Source organism: Cyprinodon variegatus, unplaced genomic scaffold (genome assembly GCF_000732505.1).
Source record: "Cyprinodon variegatus isolate N-32 unplaced genomic scaffold, C_variegatus-1.0 Scaffold38, whole genome shotgun sequence".
Classification (NCBI taxonomy): domain Eukaryota; kingdom Metazoa; phylum Chordata; class Actinopteri; order Cyprinodontiformes; family Cyprinodontidae; genus Cyprinodon; species Cyprinodon variegatus.
The window spans coordinates 1,465,616-1,489,128 of NW_015150491.1; the positions used below are offsets into that span (position 1 = coordinate 1,465,616).

The 23,513-nt window shown below is 35.6% G+C and overlaps 1 protein-coding gene across 1 annotated transcript in view; it reads left to right on the forward strand.

Annotated features, from left to right (window-relative positions):
* Nucleotides 1–23,513, forward strand: part of LOC107081396 (otoferlin-like) — a 101,025-nt gene that overhangs the window by 48,635 nt on the left and 28,877 nt on the right. The window contains exons 5-16 of the mRNA XM_015369583.1: nucleotides 1,875–2,074; nucleotides 15,566–15,639; nucleotides 15,751–15,877; nucleotides 16,698–16,752; nucleotides 17,220–17,351; nucleotides 18,562–18,624; nucleotides 19,208–19,292; nucleotides 19,428–19,587; nucleotides 19,973–20,159; nucleotides 20,618–20,804; nucleotides 22,977–23,200; nucleotides 23,331–23,439. Coding sequence (XP_015225069.1) covers nucleotides 1,875–2,074; nucleotides 15,566–15,639; nucleotides 15,751–15,877; nucleotides 16,698–16,752; nucleotides 17,220–17,351; nucleotides 18,562–18,624; nucleotides 19,208–19,292; nucleotides 19,428–19,587; nucleotides 19,973–20,159; nucleotides 20,618–20,804; nucleotides 22,977–23,200; nucleotides 23,331–23,439 — 1,603 coding nt within the window. The remainder of the gene's footprint in view (nucleotides 1–1,874; nucleotides 2,075–15,565; nucleotides 15,640–15,750; nucleotides 15,878–16,697; nucleotides 16,753–17,219; nucleotides 17,352–18,561; nucleotides 18,625–19,207; nucleotides 19,293–19,427; nucleotides 19,588–19,972; nucleotides 20,160–20,617; nucleotides 20,805–22,976; nucleotides 23,201–23,330; nucleotides 23,440–23,513) is intronic.

The following is a 23,513-nucleotide window of genomic DNA, read 5'->3' on the forward strand; positions in this document are numbered from 1 at the left end:
TATGCTGCACTCTTAAACCAGTATCAGCAAACTCAGAAGCTTAACATCAACTTTGATCCATATATTCTATTGATTTTAAATAATGCATAGAGTATGTAGCTTAGTGGTGAAGAGAAATGTGTGGTTTAAGAATATATAATGTAAGAGTGTATATGTATGGGTGGATAATGTTATAGAATGTAATGAGCGAAACAAACACTGTATAAAATCCAAAACCACTGCAGTGTGCTGGACTATGTTGGAGGAGTGCGGAGTTCTAGTGGGTTGTTGCTGAGATGATGAAACGCTGCATGAGGGCGCTCCTGGGTGTTCATGCAAGCTCATATTCACACCCATGCAGTGTGTTCATTAGGGTTTCTCTGAACACACAAACACTGTGAGGAGAATTTCACTGCTGAGCATCCATGAAGCAAGAGAGTGGTAACACTAAACCTGACATTACCTGGGAGCACTACTAGTGTTGTTGCCATAGCAACAACTCTAACTCCTGTTGGACCACAAAGATTGCCTGGTGAGGATGTTGTAAGAAAAAGGCCATGAAGCAGAGCAGGATAGAGGAAAGGCAGGGAGTTTCTCCTATATGTTTCCCCTCATTTGTCTTTGTCGGTTAAATAAATTGGACGGTCTGCTATAAAGTTTAGGTCACTGTCAAGAGGATAGTATGTGGCCAAACATGTCACCCAAGAGCACGCCAAAGACAAACTGCGGGGGTCATCTATGTTTCATGCCTGTATTAAAGCATCAGTCAGAGTTTTTATTGCAAACAAGGGGAAAAGATTTATTGCAATGCCAACTTGGTTGCCAATATTAAGACATTGTTAATACAACAGTATATAGCTGGATCCCTTATTGAGAATTCAAATGTATTACCAACTTTGGATATTCTCTGCAGTATAAGCCTTATATCTCATTTTTACTGTATGTTAGAGAGTTTGCAGGAATGCTAGCAGCTCTAAAACTAGAAGAAAATATGTCCAAAGTGCTGTTTGTCTAAAGCAAAGAAAATATGAATAAGCAAGAATTAATTTAAGTTTAAACAATTATCTATCATATTTTAAAAAAAAAAAAAAAAAACATAAAAAGACATATCTGATCATTTGAAGTAAATGACTTAAAGGAGGATTTTTTTTTTCTTCTTCAACTTGATGAGATTGCATCCATATTTACAATACTTCATTTTATAATGCTATCTATATACATACATAATATAACATAATATTGTTCATGTATTTGTAAAACTTCTTCCGATGATAGGGCATTTGAATTAGTAGTGACATAAAACTGACTTCTTTTGAGACTTGATTGTTTAATTTAATAGTTTGTATTGGAAGTAGTGAGCCAATGCAGTGCAGTGTCAGCATGTGCCTGAAGACATCATGAGAAGAACATTTTATTTTTGCAATGACACGGAGTTCAGATGTAAACCTGTGACCACCTAAGAGGACTGTGAATAACAAATATCACCACAATATGATATGATTTTAGCAACTTTTGCAGGAAAAATGGGTAAATGTCATATCAAGATATGAAAATACCAATAATTTTCTACCATAGCAGATCGTTATAAATAACAGTAAAGAATCAATGTTCTAATCAGAAAGGTAATCATCATAAAAAAAAAAAAAAAACCAGGAAGTTGGTTTTGGGCAAATATAAATAAAATAAGGAAGAAGCCACAGAACAGTCAAGCTTTGGATGATTTGTTGTCCTCAATCCAAAGCGTTCAAAGCAGTCACATTTTTCAATCTACTTAATCAGTCGGTCACCAAAAAGACACATTACAGATTATTCATAAAATTATAGACCATATTTCTGCTTTAAGCTTAACAGCATGTCATCATTTAGTCTAATTGTTTCTCTCCCTTCATTTTCAGACCAATGTCACTATCGATATCCGATATCAGTCGATGGACGGCACAGTAGGAATGTGGAGTGATGGAGAGTATCTGGATGTTCCTGATGACCGGGATGGGATGTTTGCCTTTGAAACAGACAGCTTACTTTCAGGACAGAGCCACGGATCAGGCACCTCTCCCGGCCGGTCGCTGCAGGGGTCCATACCAACCTTCCGGAAGTGAGTTAAACAGTTCAATCAGTAGCATATAACCTACTTAATTAACAAATAAAAAGAATGCATTTAAAGTTGGTCATTAATTTTCTGGCTGCACAAAAACCTGTATTGTTTGGACATGCTCTTTAACATCTAGCAGATTTTGCTCCGGCAGAAATAGATCCCACTTGTATAATATTATATTTGTTACAAATATTTATAATATAACTTCTAAGAGTTAAGGGTGTTTATTGTTTAATATTTTTTTTTCCTTGTAAGTGCTTTTCTATATATATTCTAAAGGGAACCCTCTAAGGATTCATCATTAAGCAAAGTTTCAATCTTAGTCACAAAACTGCTTTAAATATTTTTTTTATTACTTATTCTACTTTAGTTTCCCAAAGACAAACACTATTGACTTATATCTTGTTTTTCAGTGAGGTCTGATAATGACTGTATGAATGTAACGCGGGCTCAGTGCAATAGTAGGAACATCTTTAAAGTAGTTTACATCGACACGTTTTCTTAAGAAATCTTAAGGTAAGATAAACAACATAATTTTTGTAGAGCTCAGTTAAGGATTTCATTTATTGCATGTTTTTTTCTTTGGCTCTATGAAGTCACAAACCTAAACAAAAAATACATGATCATCAACTGTGGATCAATTTTTTTTTTTTTTTTTTTTTTGCTAAAGTCAGAACTTTTCATTACAAAATACATAAAAAAAACAATAATAAAAAATAGGAACTACCAATTCATACATTTTTTGTTGAAAAACATCTCAATTTTGTTCACTTTACGCTTTATTTACTGTACTTGCATTTTCTCTCCACCTCCCTCTTTTGCCCACAGTCAGTATAAGCATAGATTACTGATTCTTGTGCTATTGCTGAATAGTACATGAAACCATCTGTAGGCGGTATTGATTTTCACTGAGACTATCTGCTCAGCCAGACCCATAAACCCATCATGCTATAGATTGAAGAGGTGCCTGAAAAAAAGGTATTTGATTTGTGTCTAAATTCCATCATACACATGTATTTCTTTAGGTTCACGAGCACATTTCAAATATGCATCCTACAGCATAGCATTAAAGACATGTGTAGCAGTCAGGATAGAGACCATCTTAAGGCTCATACTCAACCAAAAAGAATTTTTAAAGAGACTCTAAAAAATAGTTCAAGGACAGCGAGAAGGGAGCTGCTGAATGAATCCTAAATTCATATTCAGCACATGTGTTATTATCAATGATGCATCAAATGCAAGCTCTGTTCCTTTGTTGCTTGTTACATAAAAGTGTCTGTCAGTTCGGGTGGTGTTGTAACCTTTTTTTTCCCTGTGAAATATACTGCTGAAATCTACAATTAACATGTTCAAAGAATAAAAACAATGAAAAAAAATCAGTCAACAAATCCAGCTCTAATCTCTTATTTTAATTGCTTTAACACTTCTCTTTCACACCTATTCGATCCCTAATTATCGGCTGTATGGTTTTCTGCTGTTTGAGGTATTTTTAGAATTAAAACTATTTCACTCTCTCCTCTATTCTGACACTCTATAGCAGCTCTGGTTCTCCTTATATTAAAGTGTGAGTGTGGAGGAGATGATAACGAGGAAAGACTCTCCTCTTTCTCCAGTGAAGGGGAAACTGTAGGAAAAAGAGAACTTGGTGTAGTTTGCCTCAAGCTGTATCCTTATATACTCAATTGCTGTTTTTCTAACTATAATGTGTTCAGTTTTGTTTGTTTGATTATTTCCTAAAACATTTTTCACACCAGAGCCTCCCCTGGAGAAATGTTCCAAAACAAAGTTTTATATATTTTTTTTGTGCTTTTTTGCATATGTTATTGCTGCTCAAAGTTATATTCTCTTAGGAACTCACAGAAAATATAACTTTCTAATCCTTTAATAACCTTGAGACAGACAAACAGGCAGGATGGCAGGCAGGGAGGCAGGCAGGTATCCCTCTTTTATTTTACCAAAACTTAAACCCTTAATCATACTGCATTCACCACTAATAAAAAAAAGTTGTTTTTTTGAACAACTGTGCTCATTCCTAGAGAAAATAACACACACACTTCCCACTAACATGGATCTTATATTCACTTTGGGCTTCCAAATAAAAATGCATGTTAACTCTTTTTTTATGTTGAACTAATAATAATGATACAATAAATATATGGCTCACAAATTTGAATTTATTTTAGGTTTTTGTTTTTTGGGATGAAAATGAACTGTATGCCATGAACTGGACGATTCATGGCATGAAGCCTCAAAAAAGAGGCCTTGAGTTAATTGCTGGGCTATTGGAAGGAATTGATATTGGTGGCAGGAAAATACACATTAGAATTTGTGGATTCTGTTTTAATACCATGTCTGTGCCTGAGATTCAACCTCAACTACCTAAATTGTGTCCTGCACAGTGGCCAGATATCCACACAGAACGATGCCTGGTGGAATGCAGTGGCAAGAAAAATAATTCAATCAAAGTGAAGTTTGCAGAGAGGCACGTAATAATATATTAGTATTGGTGTATTGCTTATATTTGAGCCCATATTTGTAATTTCAACCATGTTTGATTTAGAGAAACAGGAATTAAACTGGTATTGTACACAAGTTCTTGTTTTGGATATTCTCCCATTCGTCAAAGTTACTTAATGCATCATCATTTGTAGAAAGATGAATATTCAATACAATAGAAAACCCAAAATGGATTTCCAGCACTTGATAACTGAATATTAACCTTTATTTTCTATTGGCAATAATCAATCAGCTTCTATACTTTACTGTTAATAAAATCAGACTCCTACATCTTCCTTGATCAAACATTGGCCTCATTACTCACAAAATGCTCTTTAAAGTTTAAGTTATTTAACTGTGACTATTTAACCTGTGAGCCACACCAGTTCAAATTACTCTTGAAAATTGAAACTGCAATGTGATTTCAATATACTAGCTTAGTTGTACACAAGATATGTTGAATGATCAGTGTTTGTTTTGTATTGTTAGAGAACATGTTCTGTTTGTAACACTTTATTTAAAGCTGCTCTAAGCTCACTTTGCAATATTTTATAATAAATACGCTCTTCACACATTTAGATGATTAGTGCGAACAGACCAATTTAGAATATCTCCGCGTTTCTGGCTGTAGGATTAAGTATCTCATTTTATCTTTAAAACCCAGCTGATAAGACACTTGTGGACAATTATATGAGAAGATTCATTCAGGCATCATATTTAGACTTAAAGGTACCAGTTTAAATACAGGATGTGTGAAATCTCTCCTTTAAAGGGTATTAGGATGTTTTGATCGTGTTATTTGAATAATTTCAGTTTGTAAAGCTTGGCAACAAGAGCTAAAGGAAAAGTCTGGTCATATTCAGAATTCAAACTTCTGAACGTACTTTAAACGTGACATTATTAAATACTGTTCAATGGTAAGTGTTTTTAATTATGAGTATCATTTCAAAACATGGTTTGTGACGTCACAGTGCTGTATTGGCTGTTGATTAAGTCCCAGTGCTGTATCTGGTGTCTGTCACAATGCGCTATTATACAAGTCATCTTTAAAACATTATTTTTCTAAATGTTGGCTACATATTACGTTGTTTTTCTAAACCGTCTGTGGAGGATCAGGAATTGGAAAGGTGAAATACCTAATTCCTTCTTCACTTTTACCTGATGTATTACCTGCTATGCATGTGGGCATTGTCAGTTTAACTATAGCTCTAACGAACAGTGGTGTTGCTATATTTGGGCAAAATTAGCCGTTCTCAGACTCAGTGATCGCGAACAAAAAAGATTATTTTTATTTTTTTACTGTTTAATGCTAAATTCATTAAATCACCGCGAACATGCTAGTTTTAGGTATAGATAATGATCCATTGATCATTCCTTTCTGACTAGAATTTTCCTTTAAATTTTATATTTTATTCATTTAAAAGCAAATTAGAAGAAGATATGGAAGTTACTTTAATCACTTAAGTGTAAGAACAAAAATACATCCTCACCCAAGGCTAATCATTTCTGTTAAATCAGCTGCAACCTTAAGGTCATCCACATTTCTCAGAAGTGTTTGCTCAGTATTTTTTTTATTTTCTCACCCATCAAACTCATTTCACGCTGGGGTGTTGCATTAGAGACAAATGGCTTTTTAAGCAGAGCATATTTTTCCTCATTGCTTGCTGACCATCCCATGCCTTCCACCCGCCTCTTCAATCTCCACCTCCAACATTGTATGTTTGCTTTCAGCATGATTTATGGAAGCCCCCATAAAATATCTTGTGCTATCGGCAACACCACAATAAGCCAGCTTAGCAGGAGTTTGGTTATAACTAGCTAATAAATCCCCACATGTGACTTTACTGCTGGGGAAGCAGGAGTGGATAATAGTGCCTGCAGAGAAGCACATGTGTTACACATAAAGGGGATGGATTTTAAGTTTAATCTGTCATTTGACCTCTAGACATAAAGCTGAAATGCTGCAACTTTAAATATTGGTGCACATTGGAGTAACGTTGGTAAAAACAATACACAGAACGGTAAATAGAGGCTTAGTGCAGCAATACTCATCTTGTATTTTTGCTAAATGAAATGAGTTTTGAGTCTGTGTAATGCTGCTTTTTAACAATTTTTTTGCATTTGTTTTTATTGTGTTTTGTTTTTTTCACCATGATTTTATTTTATTTTTTTCAAACTGTTCTCTTATCTTTGCATAATCCTGAAAGACGGCCCAGGTTTTACATTTGAATGATGTGTTACATCTCAGCGCTTTGGTCCAGGTGTTCCACCCTTGTTTTCACCTCAGTTGTCTTTTACTCATCTGGTTTGTTCACTGCTGCACCAGCTCCCAGAGGAACAATCTCAACAACAAATATAGCATGTCGACTGAAGCAGAAATATGGCCCAGATACTAAACATAAAATCAATTCTTAATTACAGATGTGTTATTTAATTATTTACTTCGATTTGTTAGCGCTTCACTTCCTTTGAGTATTTTGACATTTCCTTGGAAGTCTGACTGCTCATTTTGTTGTAATTTTTGGTTGAAGTCAGATTAGCCAAAAATGTTATTGACTTTATGTAATTACTGTAACAACTCACCCATTTAAGCATTGTTGCTTAAATCCTGCAGTTGCTTTTTTAATCACACATGAAGAGATGAATAATATGTAAAAAAAAAAAAAAAAATCACAAAATAAAGTATGTCGAATTTATTTATATCATAGATGGACAGTTAAAAATATTTTGAGCCAAGTTACATATTAATACGTATATGTGATTTCTGGCCATGTTGCCTTTTAATATTCAAGAGGAATTATGAGTTTTCATCAGCAAGAACCTTCTTAAAAAATGATTTTGCTTCAACAGAATTTAATGCACAGGAAACTAAAGAACATAAAGGACTCATATTGATGTGACACAAAAAACCTGAGCAAGAAATAAAATTAATTTTACAAATAATCATCTATTTTGTAAAAGAAAAGGGCCTTCCAAACAAACCTGTTGAAAAATAATTCTCTCGTATTGTCGCCGCCATAGTAGAAATCCCTGGCAGGAGATATTTGCGATATCTCGTTATCTTTCCATCACTCTGGAAGAATCATGGCTCGTTTCTGCTCTCTTCTAATTTACCTATTACAAAATTAGGCTTCAACTGGGCCACTAGTTAAGGCCACGTTAATGAAAACCACTTTTCAGCCACAGTATTTTTTTATTGTTCCACTAGTCACAAACAGTCATCCCTGTTCTTGATCACCAGCAGAGCCCCAGACTATCATACTTCATGTTTCAGTCTCGCTATGATGCTCTTTATCTGGAAGATTTGGGCCTGATATGAAGATTTTATGGTAGATTTTTTGCCTGCTTCATGTATGCAGACAGGTTCTTTATAAATGGTTTATATTGTTAAAAATAAAAAATGGCCTGTGCTTATATAGCACCTTTTTTCAAGTCAGGAGACTTGACCAAAGCGCTTTACACTACATTCATTCACCCATTCACGCACACACCTATGGTGGCAAGCTACATTGTAGCCACAGCTGCCCTTGGGCTCACATACACTGGCACCATCAGTCCCTCAGTAGACAATGCAGGTGAAGTGTCTTGCCCAAGGACACAACTACAATGAAAGTCGGAGTCGGGGCTTGAACCGTCAATCCTTCGATTTCAGGGCAAACTCCTACAGTACATCCGACGCAACTGTCGCCCCTATTATTGTGAAGAATCAAAGACTAGATTATGATCATTATGCTGTACTGCAGTGTTTTCACCCCAATCCAGAAATCTGATTATTTCTTGCATCTTAAATTAGAAAGAAGTGGCTTTCTAAGGGAGACATTAATGCAAAATCCAGCACTGCACACACAGATATTAACAGTAAATAAACTCTGTATGTAGTTGTAGTAACAGCCAGCCACAAACAGCACATATCTACAAATCAGTGATTCAGAACATTGCTGGGGAGCTTAAATAACATCCCCTCAGTCCCTTCCTTAAAACTGATAAAATGTGGAGTAAATAAAAAATATTTAAAATAACATCAATAAGGACATTTGAATCCCTTGATTGTCAAAAAACATTTAATGCAGTCTAGTTTTTATTCACCAGAGCTTTTTTTAACAGTTCAGTGGTCACAATAACAACTTTTAAAAAATACAAGAGAACTTTCAGCGCATAATGAAAAATTTAAGAGTTGCTTTTTATAGAAAACTCTTGATGCATAACTTCAATTCTCATGGTTTGTTTGTCGCAGCATCTCCTGCTCTTTCTCTCATTCCTTTACACACAAAAACATTGAACAATGCTTCAATCCCTTCAATAACATAATAAACACTATATGGCCCTTTATCTAAAACAAAAAACAACAACAATACTGTTGTGTTATTCCTTTAGCTGTTTGTTGTATCTAGGCCAGGAACAATCTGGGGAGTTTTTGTTTTTGAAGACATTAAACCTGCAGAAGAGATGAACTCTTTGCCACTAATTGAGGTAAATTTATTTGAAAGAAACATTTAGAATCACAGGAGAGGAGCATCAATTCCTGGATCAATCAACTAACCAATACGCTAAAGAAGCACAACAGTGCTGCAATCAAGAAAAAAATATGTCAATATTCGATGGCTAATGAATGACTGATTGTTTGTTTCTTTAATCTTTCTAAGCTGAGATCCTCCAATTAAGGCAATGATTTGACAACACCTTAAAAGGCTGGGATAAAAAGTGAAGGCAGCAGAGCGTTCAATAGGATTTGATCTGGATTGATGGGAGTTTTCATCCAAAATCGAAATTATTAGTTAGAAGTAATCTATTTCTGGCTGTTTTACATAAGAAGGTAGAAGCACTGGTATAACTCCTTCTATTTGACCTTTGAAAGTGCGAACAGTTATGAAAATGAATCTCACTGAGATCCACTCATCTAGACCCCTGAAGGAGAACGCACATAGTACCGTGTATATCAACGAATAACTGATTGCTGCTGGGGGGGGGGTTCCACTTTACTTATTTATTTACATATAATCGAAGGAATAGTCGAGCAAGGCAACAGTAAAGGTCTTTCTGTGACTTTCTGTCATTAAAAGACAAAACAACTCGTGTTTGTGTTTTTAGTATGTTTTTGCTTGCTTTCCATTCATTGGTGTTCCCAAAATGCCTATTTAATCCCAACTCAAATTAATTTCCTCTTCCCTGTACAGCAGTGGTCTTAAACTCCAAGCCTTGAGAGCCAATTTCCTGCAACTTTTAGGTGTGACCCTTGTCTTACACACCTGAATAAAATGGCTAAACTACTCCAGTAGCAAGCAGTCAAGCTCTGTTAATGAGCTCATATTGGAGTCAGGGGTGTTGTACAGCACTGCCGTACAGAATGAAAGGGTTATAGCTATAAATACATGAGAGAAGATTAAGATTTTGCACAATTTATGAAACAGAAATATAAAGGGGATGAGTAATATAGCATTTGATAATAAAATGTTGCTGAAACTTGTTTTACTCTAATTTTTCAAAGGGAAATACTATTAATTTAGTCAAACACCTGTGGCATTATGACAATTCAGGATGATTCATACATTGATTGATATATACAGTACTGTATATATAGTGCATCTACATATGACAGCTTTTTTTTTAGGGTTTACAGGGTTATTGCACAGGGGGTTTAAATGAGTATTTATATAGATGGATATTTATATTTATATATATAGTTATTGCACTGGGTGTCAAATAAAGAGAAACGGGTTATTGCACAGGGTATCAAATAATAATTGCACATTATACATTGGACAAGTTTTAATCATGGTAGTGTCACATTGTAGAGTCTGGTTGCAGCAGGGATGAATAACCTACAGTAGCGCTCCTTTTTACAAACAGGGTGTAAAAGTCTTTCCCTAAAGGAGCAGCTCAGATCCTCTACAGTCTAATGCAGAGGGTGGAAGGTGTTGTCAAAGATGGATGTAAGCTTGGACAGCACCCTCCTCTCAGCCACTTCCTCCACTGATTCCAGAGTGCAGCCTAGGACAGAAGAGGCCTTTCCCACCAGTTTGTTCAGTCTCTTTCTGTCCCGCTCTGCACTGCCAGAGGCCCAGCAGACAACAACGCAGAGGAGGGCTGATGTCACCACAGAGTCATAGAAGGTTTTAAGCAGGCTCAGCCTCCTCAAGAGGTGGAGGCAGCTCTGGCCCTTATTATACAGGGCGTCACTGTTATGAGTCCAGTCCGGTTTATTATTGACATGAACACCCAGGTATTTGAAACAATCCAGTTTCTTTGTCCCGCGCCTGGACATATTCACTGGGTAGTGAGGTGGGGGTCTTCTCCTGAAGTCGATCACCATTTCTTTGGTCTTACTGGTGTTAAGACACAGTTGGTTCCTCTCACACCATAAAAACATATAAATGTGAGAATCAGGTCATGCAACTCTATTATGTTTGAGTAAAATCAAGTCCTTATTAGGACAAGATGGAAGAAAATATCAAGGCACATTTCTACCATCTATACCTCTGAAACTTTGTTTTTGAAGGAATAAAGAAGTGATGCTTGACATTTTATTTTACCTCTGTTGCTCTGTGCTGTTGCAACACAACACCCATTTATGCATCAAGTTGTTTTCTGTGAGTCATTTATTCTTCTCAGAGGGGCAGCTACATATCTCCAGTGGTGAATATGCAATGAATTGATTCATTAGATGTCAATGCAAGGAAAATAAAGACCAACACATACATTTGTTTTATGATTTCTGACATTGAAATACCTCAAGTAAACCTACATGTGCATGGCTACTGGTACACTGTCTCATTTCCCAAAGTGGTGTTATTCATCTAAAAAGTCTTTAGGAAGGAATAGATTGCTTTTAATTCAACTTTAAAACCTCCTATATGAAACATACATACAGAAATTTAGTGTGTGACAAATATTACATGTATATAACCTTGTTATAATTCTTTAGGCCTTAGAAAGATTGTTGCTGAAGAGAACTCAGCATCATGAGATTAAAGAAGATCGGGAAGTTGTGTTATGTATTTTGGGGAGTGGAAAAATCCTATTTGATGAGCTTGAACAAGAAAGAGACATATTTAAAAGTGTTACTGTATTTGCTCCAAGAACAGTGTGGTCAAAGTCTGATTTCAAACCGAAGCCAAGATAAAAATTAAAAAAGTGAGCACTCGATTGGCTCCTATACTGTAACAAAATTTCCTGTCAACATGTGACAAAGCCCTGAAATTGAATTCATAACTAAAAGATGCTTGATAAGTAAACCAGGTTTTGTTTTTCCTTTCTTATTTACCTTTGCACCACATGTCAGCCTTCCAAACGCTTCTATCATCACCTATTTAATGTTGGTGGATGATTTTTGCTAATAAAAGGGCAAACAATTTTGAGGGTTTTCTTTTTATCTGTTTTTCACGCCTACATTCTCCTGTAGAATATCTCTGTCTTTGATGTTTTTTCCTGAATTTACCATTTTTTGGCTTTGCACTACTAAAAATGAGAGCTATAGTATAGTGTATTTTCTTACTTAGAATCTCTCTTCTGTGCTGTTGAACTCTGGTACTTTTATTTGCTCCGATGCACAGCCTTTCTCTGAAAAGGTCAGCATTGAAAATTTGGTAGTCCAGCTTTACTTTTCCTCCCATAATATATATATTTTTAGCAAGGCAAATAAAACTCAGAAGCTCAGAAGAATGTAGTTAGAAAAAAAAATCACTCATCTTCAAATTTTACGGTTTTTACTTATTTACTGAGAATCTCTTTAAAACCACATTGTTTTTGTGTATCATATAATTAAAACTATGACCTTATAGTTTAATAAAGCGATTAATGAGAGCAGCTCTACATGCACTGGACATGCTACATGGATCAATGAAAATTGACTGATCTACAAAGCCCCTAATTCTTGATTTTGTATATAAGACTGGGAATCAAGGGCAGTTAATACAGAACTGGCTAAATGAAATTTTATTGTTTATAGTTTGACACTTTTATGCACAATGATGTTTAAGTCTTAAATCCTGCTTAAAAGCAAGCAGATTTGGGAAAATCAAAACTTTTCAATGACAGAAAAAGCTACTCCTAGGTTTTCTATTAAACAACTATATCTGCTGTCACCAGGTCAAAACCTTTATGCGGTACTCTGATCCAGCAGGGTGGCAGGGATTTTCCAATATAATCGTTATGTTTTGCATACATCAAGTGTTCATATCACTTCAAAATTTCCACATTTTATGTCTCAACTGAAAACAGGCTCCTTTTTTTAAAAGAAGTATATATATGTGGATTTAAAGGAAAGTTATCCATGTTTTTTTCCCCTTTTGGGCCACTATCGCATTCAGTTAAATGTTCTACTTCACATCGAATCAACCTCATTCCCTCTTATCTTTCTGCTCTCCTTCATGTCACCATCACTCCGGTCTCAGTGTTACGGGGAGCAGGGTCTTCAGTTGCTCTGCTCCCCATCTCTGGAATTCACTTCCTCCTGATCTTCATCATCTCTCTCAACCACTTTCTGCTTTTAGCTTAATTTAAGTTGCATCTCTTTGGAATTCCTTATACAAAATAGAATTTACTTTATGTTATTTTTTTATTTTAATGTCTAGTTTTATTGCTTGTTTTAAGTTGACTTGGTTTTGTTTGCATTTTATTTCTCTCCTTGTACAGTGGCCTTGTGTTTCTTGAAAGGTGCCTTGAAATAAAATTGTTATTGGATGTTTTTTTGGATAAGCTTCAAGAATCCATTTCTCAACTGGGAGACAAGTTGCACACTCCAAAATACCTAATAATGAACCATTTTGTGTATATATACATATTTGAATTAAAGCAAAGCATAGCATTGCGATCGCAACATCATATGGAGGGGATGGTTTTCTTCTGGAGCTGGTTAGAGCTGATAGATAAATAAAGAGGGCAAAATACAGACGAACAGACAATTCTAAAAGAAAGCTCATACTGTAAATGCCTGAAGGACTTGATACTGTATTTACTGTGACAGACAGCTCCAAAAGTGTTGACTTTGTGGTGCTTAATTTAAAAAAAATAAAAATATACTGTATATTTTTTTATAATTGTATATTTTTTCTTCCTCTTCACAAACATACTTAGCTTTGTGTTGACCAAATAAATCTAAAAACTTTAATGCAAACAATAATATTGGGAAACAAATATGTTCACATTTGTATGCAAATGTATGAAGACGTCTGTATTTTCAGGAGTTACGGAAAAAATTGTTATGGAAAAAAAAAGATCAGTAGGAAGAGATTGAACACTTGGATAATTAAATAAGTATTTAATAATTTCATAAATGTTATTTATTTGATACATTTATTGTTCAATTATTCTGCTGATCTTCTGAAATGGAATTAGCGTTACTGCAGACAGTTCTGTCTCATTGGTACGGCATTTATTTGTTTCTCCTAAATGGGAGATTTTCTTTTAAGCATTTTTCAGAAAGGCAGTCACCCCCAGACTGGAAGGTGGGAAATTTGATCCTCTTTTTTTTAGACACGACACTAAACCACATTTATTCTTTAAGGTGCTCATTGATGTGAGAGTCAAATCACTCATAGAAAGGATAGTACAAATAAATAAATGCATTGTTAAGTACTTTGTAGAACCAAATTAGAATAGAACATGAGCAGTTTGCCCTGTAATGACTTCAGTAGTTGAAAACTGCCGTAAATATAGGTATGTACTAAACAAAGACTGTATGTGTGTCACAAATTCTGCTGCTTATTTGATTTTCTTAGTGTTTTTTAAGGTAAATTCAATCTCCCATGATCTCCTTGTACCTCCCACCACCTTTCTCTCACCTCCCCCCTTCTCTCTGTCCTGCTGCATTCACAGATGTCTGCAACTGTAACTGCATCTCTCCACCTGGTCTCTAACTATTGCACCAGTCTTTTTAGTTTGTACTGCCTTTTATAGAAACAGGGTCCAAGGTGAACCTGAGGTTGGATTTACTTAATCTGACCTATTTGAGGAGTTGAATGGGATATTTGGTGTCTTTGATGTGGTATGTATGAGAACCAGTGTTTGCCAATTTTTTCTTGTATTTTTCTTGACAGAAACAAGGAATTGGGTTGGAAAACTTAAATTCTTAATAGTAATTCATAGAACTTTTCATGTAATGACTGTTTTAATTTGTGACTTAAAGGGAATATTACACTTTGAATGTATATCGAGAGCAACTAAGACATTTAAGTATCTGCAACAAGTTTTCTAAAGTTGCAGTAATGGATCATGTCAAGCTATTTTTTTTTCTGCTTTTGTTATTTTCTGTTTAAGCTGATTGATTGGGAGCTTTTGTGGGTACATTTTAAATTAGTGTTTTTCTTTGCAGCTGTCCATCTGTATTAGGCCAGATTTAAAGTAGCAAACAAACAAACTGTTACTATACAGATTTATATATATATATATGTGTGTGTGTGTGTGTGTGTGTGTATAGTGTTTTATTCACTCACGAAACATGTGTAAAGGTTTTTTGTTGAATCTACTCAATAAAATTTTACTACAACTTAGCTTTATGAAAAAGTCCATAAAACAGCATGTACTGTAATACTTTGAGAGTTTCCTCATAGTCTGATGTTGAAGCTGCACGCTGACACATTGGACTCAGAGGGCCAAAGGGAAACAAAACAGTTAATTATTTCCTGACATGTATCTATATCCGAAGCAAACTGGATGGTCACCAATATTTTTAATTATTAAAGCCCCTCATTTGTCGCCCTCCCAATGACATCACAAGCGCTTTGTTACTGCAGTGATATATGATCCTGATAATATCAATGTGAGGAAACTGGATACTCTTGTTTTGTGATTGAGGGTTTGCAGTATTTGTTTTATCTTCTGGTTTATTGCAACCTGACCAACTTTCATGGATGTAAAAAAAAAAATGTAGTAGGTACTTTGAAATGTTCTTATACATTTTTTTTATATTTTTCTTTAGAGGTTCCAACCAATTGAACATGGCATAAAGTAGGTTTATCTGAGGACAGATCTGCTGTTCTCTTTGATTTCTTTTAACAGAGCAGGGAGAGGAGTTTTCTCAGCCATGAAACTTGGAAAGACAAAAAGCTCAAAAGATGACCATAGGAGAGGAGGTAAAGCATCATCTCTACAAACACATTTTATTAGCAGTCAATGTTAATTTAAATACCTGTAGAATGTGAAACTGTTTTTGACATTACTTATTGTTTTATACGGCATAGCAGATGAACCAGCAATCCTGGAAATGGAAGATCTGGATAAGAAAGCCATGCGTCTTGCTGGAATGCTAGAGCCGGACACCATATCTTTGGCATCTGTGACTGCCGTCACAACCAATGTTTCCAATAAAAGGTTTGAACAGGTCCAGCATATATACTCGGATAAACGAACATGGAAGAAGAATCCATTAACATGGATTCATTTGAAGCTGTTTTATTGAAAAGGGAAAAACAAAGAGAATGCTTTCCAGTGGAAAACTTGAAAGGCAGGGATGGCAGCTTTGTTCTTGTGAATTGCTTCAACAGACGTTCCTCTGAAGACTAAGAACATAAAACAAACTGTCATTGGCTGTTTTTGCATGTGTTTTTTTGTTGCTTGAAGTAAAGCTGTCTGTATTCAGTTTCCTGTCTGGCAATGTGATAATAAGAATAGCTGCCTTGATGCCAAAAAGAGCCCAACAGATTTTGCTTTCACAAGTGGAGCAGTAAGGCTATTGCCATAGTGTTCCGCTTGTTTCATGCATATAAATTGCTTTATTATAATTATGCAGGGAGTTTTACAGATTATATGGTTAACTTCTTCTAATTTCTGGCTAAAGAAATTACACTGATTGCATAGTGCATCAGTCTCTCAAGTCTGTTATCTGTTTGCTATAGATTACACATCTGTAATGCAAAAACAGCTGAAGCACAGTGTTTAAAATATTTATTAATAAGTAGTGAACTGCATGAAATTATCCATCTGGTGAAGCGTGCAGGGGAACCTAATGTTAAAAAGTATGACCACAGTTAGTAAATAATGGAGAGAAGGCAAAGTGTGAGAACAAGCAGGCAAATGGGCCTGAATCACAACATCCACCAAAAGACAACTGGAAAAGATTATACATTAACATTTTCAAAATGTCTTAGCTATTTTTTTGCTTTGTTTTTTTGTTCGTTGTTTGTTTTTTCAGATCAAAGCCAGATATCAAGATGGAACCAAGCGCTGGACGACCAGTTGATTACCAGGTATATTTTTATGCATGATTTGATTTCTGTTGGTTATTGTCATTGATTGAGTCTGAGTTTTTCTCTTTTTTCATTTTACAACTTTATCAAAAAGGGGTTTAGGTTATGCTATGATTTAAAGTAGATTCTAAGAAAAGGATAACCATAGTTAAACTGGAATTTTTTTGAGTAGGGCTCAAAGGGAAGTTTACATTTTTGCATTCTTAACATTTTGCATAAGATACTGTTTGAGCAAATCACTGACAATTAGATACTACGATTTTTTTTTATCTATAATTAAATCTAACACTGGCCTGAATTATAAACAGCTGTAGTGGAGCCAATCGAATACACAGTTAGGACCTAATTATCGCAGGACTGATTACTCAATTGTAAAAATGTAATACAATTGACTGAAATACTCAGACTGTTAACGAAAGCAATGTTATTTCGGATGTCAGATCTGATAACTGAATCTTACCCATCAGATCAGCATCACAGTGATCGAAGCTCGACAGCTAATAGGTCTAAACATGGACCCTGTGGTGTGTGTGGAGGTTGGAGATGACAAGAAATATACATCCATGAAGGAGTCAACCAACTGCCCATACTTTAATGAGGTAAGAACTTCTTTGTGCTCCTATTTATTGTTATATGTTTAGTCATCCTCTAATGTCCATAAAAACCTTCTGACTTTATCTATGCTAAATCTGAGGTGAAAAGAACTAGTTTAACTTTTGGGGTGAGATTGTATGCAAGATAAAGACACCATATTGATTAGGCTGCAGAGTAGTTAAACCCCTGTGATGCAGGAGAATCTCCCTTGGATTTGGGACGGATTAGTCATTGTAGAGAAAGATGTTCCAGAGCTCAGACTCTTTGTTGTTCCCTGCAGGGAGTGAAAGTGACAGTTTGTCTGTTATCGATTCTTTGGTTCTGACCGAAAATCCCCTGCTGAGAGAAAAACTTAAAGCCAAAGAAGTTGACATGCTGGCATCTCATAGTTTCTGTAGTCACTAACAGGATCCTTTGACTGCTGCTTATTCTAGACATTTGTTTTTTTTGGGGGGCATCTTTCGTTAACAATAACTATGTGAGATTGTTTGCTATTACTACAGCATATAATCTTCAGCATTCCTTGAGTGTACCAAACTATTTTGTTTTTAAAAATGAATACCGTTACATATTTTCAGGTATCTTTAATGTTAATGTTGGGATTTAAATGATTTTGGATAAACAGATTACTTTTACTTTTATTATTTTACTAAAATACATCTAACTGAAGTTTACAGAAAAAAAACTTTACTTTAGCAGCTGCAATTTTAAGATGAGCTATATCAGTTCTTAGGAATCTCTAAACCTTTATAATCTTCTGACAATAAAAAAATTATGCAAACTGAAACATGGATGCATCAGATTTCTTATGTCTCACTTTAAATAAGACATCATGCATTTATACTTTTTGCTGCATCTTTTTAAGGCTGAGTTCAGAAAATGTTTTACCTGCCCACTCAATACACACTGATCCCCATACTTCAGACAAACTCATTTCCTGTGGAGCTGACACGATAATCCACTCAGTTCCTTAAAGAAAATCTGTTTTTTATCCTCTTTTTGAATTCTACAGCTATATGTGAGCAATCTGCTTTCAGAACTATCAGTCATCTGTTGTCTGTATTCAATCCTGCACCTACTTAGGATCACAGTCCCGCGCTGATCTCAATCTGAGCAATGTTGTGCAAAAGTGTTTTTTTTTTCACTCTTGATATTAAAGGTAGGAGTAAATATATTGCAGTTTAATGGCAATCCTTGTTTCTCTACTCTCTACAGTATTTTGTGTTCGATTTCCACGTCCCTCCTGATGTCATGTTTGACAAGATCATCAAGCTCTCGGTTAGTAATTCATACAATCAAAACAAATGCTTTGGGTACTTTATGCATATTTCAAAAATGAAGTGACCTCCATCACACAAGAGGGGGATCACCCTGATGTCACCAGAGTTTACCTTTGTATGAAACAATGATTGGCTCTAATATAATTTTGGGGGGAATTCAACAGCAACATCACTGCCATGGGTATCACCACATCTGCATTGGGTTTCACTGTCATTTGTCTTTATCTCCAATTTTTTATTTTTTTTGGTCGATCTGGCAAGAAATTTGGACCTGAACTCTTCTTAGCAGCCTAGCTTAGTTTGGAAATAACAGCACCTGATAGTTTGTTAGTTCGTCGAAGTAACAAGATAATCTCATATTTTTCTTACACACTTGCTGTAAAACTGCTGAACATATACTTTAGGTAATTTCAACTTAGTTTTTGTTTTTTTTGCTGATAACTAATAGATTGAAAAACATTGTTCACATTTAGAAAATAAGGAAACGGTTATTTGTTTTCTATGCAATTACAAGTGTATGCATTTGTGAAAACCAGTTATTTATTTGTTTTTATAGTTAATTTTCCTTTCTATCTATTTAGGTCATTCATTCTAAAAACCTTTTAAGAAGTGGAACATTGGTGGGAACGTTTAAGATGGATGTCGGGACTGTTTACTTTCAGCCTGGTAAAGTACCTTTTACACATAACTCCTGAAAAAAAAAATATTTTCCTATGATTTTTTGGGGAAGAAGAATAAGCTGCTTTTAAGTAGATATTTTGCCTATTTGTTTAAAAACTGATCTATTAAAATCTGTCACAGAACACCAATTCTACCACAAATGGGCCATCCTGTCTGACCCTGATGACATCACAGCAGGGTCCAAAGGATACGTTAAATGTGACATTGCCGTTGTTGGGAAAGGGGATAACATCAAGACCCCACATAAAGCCAATGAGACCGATGAAGACGACATAGAGGGGTGAATTGTTGCTTGTTTTCTCCTAAAATCTCATTAATCATAAGATCAAAACTTCTGTTTTCTTCTAGTCAGCTGCTTACAAAATGTTTCAGTTATGAGGATGTACTGTTCGTGGATCATTTTCCTTCCAAAGGAACCTGCATCCTAAGATTATTTCCTGCTTAGGAATTAATACTCTGTACATTAAACACAATTACAAACTGAACAGATGCAGCAAAGGACTATGGATGATAGATTACCCTCTGGGTTTCTTTGTAATAATTGCAAAGCATCTGCAAGCGCCTAGAGCTTATAAGATTCAAATTTCTGAGTGGAAACTTCTTCAACAATACATGCAATCACCCTCTATGATCTGTTTCCTGTTTTTCTGCTCTTTGTGCCTTAGAAATCTCCTCCTTCCAGAGGGAATCCCAGCTGAAAGGCAATGGGCAAGATTTTATGTCAAGATCCACCGGGCTGAGGGACTTCCTAAAATGAACACCAGCATAATGGCGAATGTGAAAAAGGCTTTTATTGGAGAAAACAGAGACCTTGTTGACCCCTATGTTCAAGTGCAGTTTTCTGGGCAAAAGGTTTTCTCTTTTTATCTTTCTTAAGTTCTTTATTTCTTTCTTTGCCTGTTATGACTCCATAGGGAACATTTGCTGTTTGAAAACACTGCAGATTTAACAAAGCATGTAAGCTTGGATTTGTTATAGAAACTATAGCAGTGTCCTCAGCATGATTTATTGTTAAAGGATTTAATTACATTTTAGGATAATTTAGGGGAAATACTTTTAATCTTATTTCAATATGTTTTATATTTTTTTTAAATCTGAACTAAGCTCAGCCGAGTGCTTTTGTGTTGAACACTTTCCTGAAAAAGTGCAAAGTAATTTATAAAGGAAAAGAAACAAACATATACATTTTCTTACATGATATATAAAATATATTTAAATTAAGTGAGTAGTAGCTGTTCCCATGGCAATCCAGCTGTGTGTATTTTCCCATTCTGTGAGTTGATCAATATTCTGTTACTGTATTTCTCCAGGGAAAGACATCGGTCCAGAAGAGCAGCTACGAACCAATCTGGAATGAGCAGGTCATCTTCACAGAGCTATTCCCTCCTCTTTGCAAAAGGATCAAGGTACAGATTAGAGACTCTGATAAGGTCAATGACGTTGCCATAGGAACACACTTCATCGATCTACGGAAGATCTCAAATGATGGTGATAAAGGTATCGCTCACACACAATGGCCATCATAGAAGTCGATAGTCTTTCTAGAAATTATTGGTTATAAAGCATGTTCACTATTCTGTTTCTGCTTGTAAATCAAACCCTCTTTGCTGCTTGGTTGCTTTCTTATATTCAACTGATTATAAAGGCATCCACATTGATGTGCAGGACCTTACAGAAAAGAAGGGAGAGCGAATTAGATGTATGGTTTTCTATTCATTCATATCGCCTAAAATTCTAAAATTGTTTTTTAGTTTGTTTTCAGCTTTCTTTACCCTCATATAATTAAATAAAATCTAAAGCAATTATATGCATCTTATGACATGCTACTGTACAAGTTGTCTATTAGCCCTTAAACCTTTTCGCCTTAAACTCTCTTTAACACTGGGCATTTTGTAAAGATTTGCACAATGAGTCCTAAACAGGGCTGAGTAATTATTCACCCTTTTTGTGTGGAAGACAGGATCTTGTTGCAAAAGCAGAACTTATGGTCTAACTGTTAAAATATTTAAGGTCACTTAGACTTTCATGGTTTCTCATTTTTGAAGCAACAGGAGAACAGAGAAGGCAAGAAACGAGGCAGCAGCAGTAAAGATTAAATCCAAATAATTTTTTTATAAACGTGTGATCGTAGCACAGGGTTTACACTGTGGATCTGTTCTATAATCACTGGGAGGAATTGCAGCCATTTGATATTTAAAACTAAAGAGATGCATCCCAAAGGAGCATTAACCACACAGGTGCGGCAGCGGGGCGACATTTATTTCACATCTGTTGATGATCTCCTGGGATCATTGTGGTTGTTTTTAGTTATGGTCCAAATCACAAACCGTTTATAACCCATAAATATTCCTCATTCTTCTGACACGGATGGCTGTAAATGGTGTAGAAAACATGATTTATTATAAAGATGAAGAAGAATTTATACTGATGAGAAAATCGTCAAGTTGAAAATATTTTAGCATTTTGAAATGCTTAGCCCTCTACCTCCACAAGCTACATCCAAAGGTTCCTTGTAAACTGAAAAAGTAATACCAATCATGGCCTGTCGTTGTTGTCTTCCACTTGTCCTGGACCAAGTTACAAGGGGCAGCAGTTTCAGCAGTGACTTACAGATTTTCCTCCCCCCAGACATCTTCTCCTGACGTGAGAGACATACTCCCTCCATCATTTCCTGGGCCTCCTCCTTTTGCGATCCAGGGGGCATCTGAAAAATAAGTCTGAGCCACGTCAGCTGACTCTTGTCAATGTGGAGGAGAAGTACCTATACTCTGTTCCTCTCCCCAAATTACCTCCTCACCCTGTCTATATCTAAGAGAGAGCCCAGCCACCCTGCATAGAAAGCTCATTTCGGACGCTTGTACCCAGGATCTCATTCTTTTGTCATGATCCAAAGTTCATGACCACATGTGAGGGTAGGTATCGGGAGCTTTGGATTTTCGCTCAGCTTTCTATTCACCAAAACAGACAGCAGCTTCCGCATTATAGCAGCAGTCGCTCTGATCCATTCTTCTTCAATCTTGAAGAGGAACCTGAGATACTTAAAACTCATCCTCTTGAACTCTCCTCCAACCTGAAGGGGAAAAATCACCTTTACCTGGTTGAGAACCACACATAGGAGTATAAGGCTGATTCTCATTCTGATGCTTCACACTCGGCTGCAAACCACATACAACCTGCTGTAGGTCTTGGCAGAAGAGAGCAAACAAAACCACCTCATCTGCAAAAAGCAGGAATGTGATCATTTGGTCCCCAAACCAGAACCCCTCCCATCCCCCTAGAAAACAATGCCAGCTCCTGTAACTGAATATATTATAATATTTTCTCAAAATATTACCTCCAACATGAAACTCAGCAAGAGAGAATATGAATTACTTTAAAAATATATATATCATTTCTGGTATTTATAACTATAATACATTTGATGAGATATATCTGAAATTCTAGTTATATTTTAAATAAACAAAAAAAAATTATTAAAATTATTTAATAACAGTTAATTTTATTCAAACAAGCCGCTGCAGGAATCCCTCATGGATAAAAAAAAAAATGTTTGATGAAAGTTTGGGTAAAAGATTCCTTGATTTGAATGTTCTAAATTTAGTTAGTTTTAAAATGAAGTAAAACTGCAATGTTAACTAAGATGAATTTTCTGTATGTAAAATCCTTCAGGTTTTTTGCCCACCCTTGGTCCAGCCTGGGTCAACATGTACGGTTCCACCCGCCAGTACACACTGATGGACGAGCACCAGGACCTAAATGATGGGCTTGGCGAAGGTGTATCCTTCAGAGCTCGCCTCCTTATCTCTGTGGCTGTGGAAATCCTGGACACCACATCGCCTGAAATCATCAGCTCAACTGAGGTTCAAGTTGAACCTATTTCCAACATCTCAGAGGTAAAAAGACTTCTTTGGCAATAGAGTAACAATGGTCATCTTTTTCAGACTATAAAGTAATTGATTGTTTTTTTTTTTGTTTTTTTTTTTGTTTTTTCACCAAAAAATACTTTGTCATTTTTTCCATAAGAGTGCAACAGGAAAAATGGAAGAGTTCTTCCTGTTTGGTTCATTTCTGGAGGCGACTATGATCGACAGAAAGATTGGTGACAAACCAATAAGCTTTGAAATTACCATAGGTACTTGACAACTATTTGAATCTTGTGAAAACTGAAATTCACTAAAAAGTTTCCACAGGACAGTCAGCTGCTAC